Source organism: Eucalyptus grandis, chromosome 5, assembly GCF_016545825.1.
Source record: "Eucalyptus grandis isolate ANBG69807.140 chromosome 5, ASM1654582v1, whole genome shotgun sequence".
NCBI classification, from domain to species: domain Eukaryota; kingdom Viridiplantae; phylum Streptophyta; class Magnoliopsida; order Myrtales; family Myrtaceae; genus Eucalyptus; species Eucalyptus grandis.
The window spans coordinates 19089730-19092990 of NC_052616.1; the positions used below are offsets into that span (position 1 = coordinate 19089730).

The 3261-nt window shown below is 45.0% G+C and overlaps 1 protein-coding gene across 1 annotated transcript; it reads right to left on the bottom strand.

Moving 5' to 3' along the window:
* Positions 1–640: 640 nt before the first annotated feature.
* Positions 641–3028, bottom strand: LOC104446356 (malate dehydrogenase, cytoplasmic). Its single transcript, XM_010060217.3, has 7 exons — positions 2812–3028; positions 2403–2561; positions 2131–2306; positions 1721–1998; positions 1403–1538; positions 1188–1299; positions 641–893 (listed from the first exon to the last, which is right to left on the bottom strand). Exons 1-7 carry the CDS (start codon positions 2948–2950, stop codon positions 763–765), a joined length of 1131 nt encoding a protein of 376 aa, XP_010058519.2. The 5' UTR covers positions 2951–3028; the 3' UTR covers positions 641–762.
* Positions 3029–3261: the final 233 nt, after the last annotated feature.

A 3261-nucleotide genomic window follows, 5' to 3' on the forward strand; every position in this document is an offset into this window, starting at 1 on the left:
ACCCTGGATTCGCCGGCGGGGTCGGGTTTGGGCCGTCCGGGTTCTGCACGTTCCCCGGCGGGTGTGTTCCGGCCACTCCCATTTTCCCGGGCTCGTCCTCTGGCGCATCGCCATGAACCAGGGAGAGAGGTGAACGTTGATGGTTAACAACGTTGGGCGTGTGAGACCGTGCGTGAGGGTTTTAACGGGTAGTGCGAACTGCTGATTTAGATGGTTTCTGTGTTGTTTCTCTAGTTCTCTTCATGTGAATCTTATTTTCCTCGGTTCTGTCGTAGTCGAAAGGTGTGTGGTTTGGATTGGGAGTGTCTTCGCTCGTGTTTGAACGTTTTAGACACAGAAATGCAGGTGGCAAAAGTAGCGTGCTTTGCAAAATCTGCATTTTGATGATCAGTAGGGTGTTTGTGTGGCTTTCATGTGTGATATTATGTAATAAGTTCAACTGAACATGCTCTCTCTCTCTCTCTCTCTCTCTCTCTCTTTTACTCTCTCTCTCATTTGTGGTTCGCCGCCTGGTTTCGAGACCTCTAAGGTCTCATTCTTCAGTTTGTTCGATCAAACAATCGGTAGATGTAGTGCGCGAAGCAAAGATAGGTTGTTCATCTGGTTAAGTAATAGAGGTAATGGTATAGTGACACACGACTGCAAGCGGCATCTTCAGTTTGATATTATATCATGTAGTAGTTTCTGTGAAGCGTGCAACAAACGGGAGTTTGGCATGTTTAATCATGTTACAAAGCAGCTGAACCATAGAACGTAAGATGATCACTCTTCATCGCTAGTGCTGGAAAGACTGCAGAATCGGTCGAGACACAAATAGGCCTGTGACTTCTCCTCGATAAGCTCGTTTGCCGTGGCATCCATCTTCGCCCTCGAGAATTCATCAATCTTAAGCCCTGCACGTTATAAGTAACCGGTTTCCGTATTAATAAACATATTCAGATTGCCAAAACAGTGTCCCATAATTGACAACTAATCACCATGACTATGATAAAGTATAAGATGCGGCTGGCTCTGATGAGGTTTTTGCATGTGTATATTGATTCTTTATTTGCATGCTCTTTTAATGCCTATATCGAGATCATGAGTTGTACGATAATGTGTTGATATGAGCATTCTTGCTCTTGCACGAGGCACACTACATTCATGTTCGATACAAAATGCCGAAGGACAGGATGATGGAACTGTACCTTGAACGATCGACCATTCTCCGTTCTGACATGAGACGGGGAAAGAGTAGATGAGGCCGGGTGGGATTCCATATGAACCATCCGAGCAGACTCCCATGGAGACCCATGTTCCCTGTTTGGTGCAGTTTCAAGTGATTGAGCGAACTCATAAAAACGGTACGCAGAGTAAATTGAAGACATTGAGTCATGTTGACCACTTGACAATTTATCGATACCTTGGGTGTGCCGAGCAGCCAATCGTGCATATGGTCACACACGGCGCTTGCAGCAGATAGCACGCTCGAACGTTTCCGAGCCTTCATGATCGCTTCACCGCGCTGTTGAACGGTAGTAATGAACTCCGTATTCAACCTAAGTAAGAAGAATGACAGAAGATTAAAGAGTCACATCAAGATTTCTTCGATTTTGGTGTTTGGAGTGCGATGCTGTCTTGCATTTCAACTGATTGATCAGTGAAGACATAAACCAAGGAAATGGCAGGCTACAGGTCTATAGTATCGAAAATTGCGCTATCGACAGAAACTTTGAGCTACCATTCATTGTCGGCAATGAGATCTCTGACAGATCTCTGACCACTGCTGGTGGCGACGGTGGCGTGATTAACATCTGGATATTGAGTCGAGGAGTGGTTTCCCCAGATGATGATGTTCTTCACATCGCTCACGCGCACCTTCAGCTTTTCGGCTATCTGGCCCAGCGCTCTGTTGTGATCGAGCCTCATGAGGCACGTGATGTTCTTCTCAGGGATCGAAGGAGCAGACTCTTTCAGGATCAGCGCGTTCGTGTTTGCAGGATTGGCAACCACTAGAACCTGCCGAATACAAGTAAAAAAAGAAACATCTTACCAGAGAAAATCAAGTACTCTTTCACGTGTTCCTCTACAGGAAAAAAAGAGGAATTTGCCCTTTAACCTGAGAAGTGAAATTTGTCCAATCTGTCTCACCTTGCAATCGGCAGCGGCATGCTGCTCCAAGGCCGACGCTTGAGCCTTGTAAATGGAGACGTTCATAGATATGCAATCCTTCCTCTCCGTGCCTTCTTGGCGCGGTTTGCCACCCAGCATGACAGCTATGTTTACGTCTCTGCAAGCTTCGACAACATCCGTAGTGGCCACGACACCTGATAAACCAGACATGGTAAAGCGACTATTTAGACACTGATTACAGCAATGTTTAAGGTCCGCATAAGATGAGCAATCAGCTTGAAGAGGTTTGCCTCTGAGCAGAGGGAAGGCGCCGTCGATCAGCTCCATCTTCAGGCCATTCAAGGCCTCGGCAGCTTTTTCGGTATCGAGCATGTGAATAATTATAGGCTGATCGGGTCCTAACATGACTCCCCTAGCAATCATAGGCATGAGGGCGTAGCCGATTTGTCCTGCGAAAGCAAAATAGGAAACTCTCGGTTAAACATTATGGCAACCGGCATGAATTCAAAGGAGAATCCATGCCGTCGCTGTTAGCCTTGACCTTCCAAATTGATGGAACTGTAACTTCAACTCTAACAACGAATCCATGTAATTGGACATTATGCAAGATTCGACATTGATGAACCATCCGAGCACTGAATCCGATAGTGACCGTCTGATGAGAAAAAATGGAGGCGATCAATTGAAGCAAAAACGTGCCTGCTGCGCCGGTAACCAATACTTTCACTGGCTCCTTCTCCACATTTATGGGACTCCACATATGTTTGATGATCTTCCAGAACAAAGCAACTGAGGATGAAACGACCATAGCTTTCTCGAAGAGCTTGATGTAATCCATTTCTCAGCAGGATAAAGAACAGTTTAAGGATCATGCTATATATATAACGGTCCTATCATTACGTTTTTCCCGCTCAGAATCAACTCCTAAGCCCAAAACAAGAAACAAAATGAAGTCCCCATGAAACCTAAAGGAATACAATTGAACAGTGTCTTAACAAGGAGGCAAAGAACCTGACCCTTTCTTGTTGTGAATTTCAAAGTTATTGAATTATTATTTCTCTAAAATACAATCTTAAAGAAAAAGGAGGAGGAAAACCAACAGCAAAACAACTATTGTAGGAGTGCACATTCCATATGAGAAAAATGAAA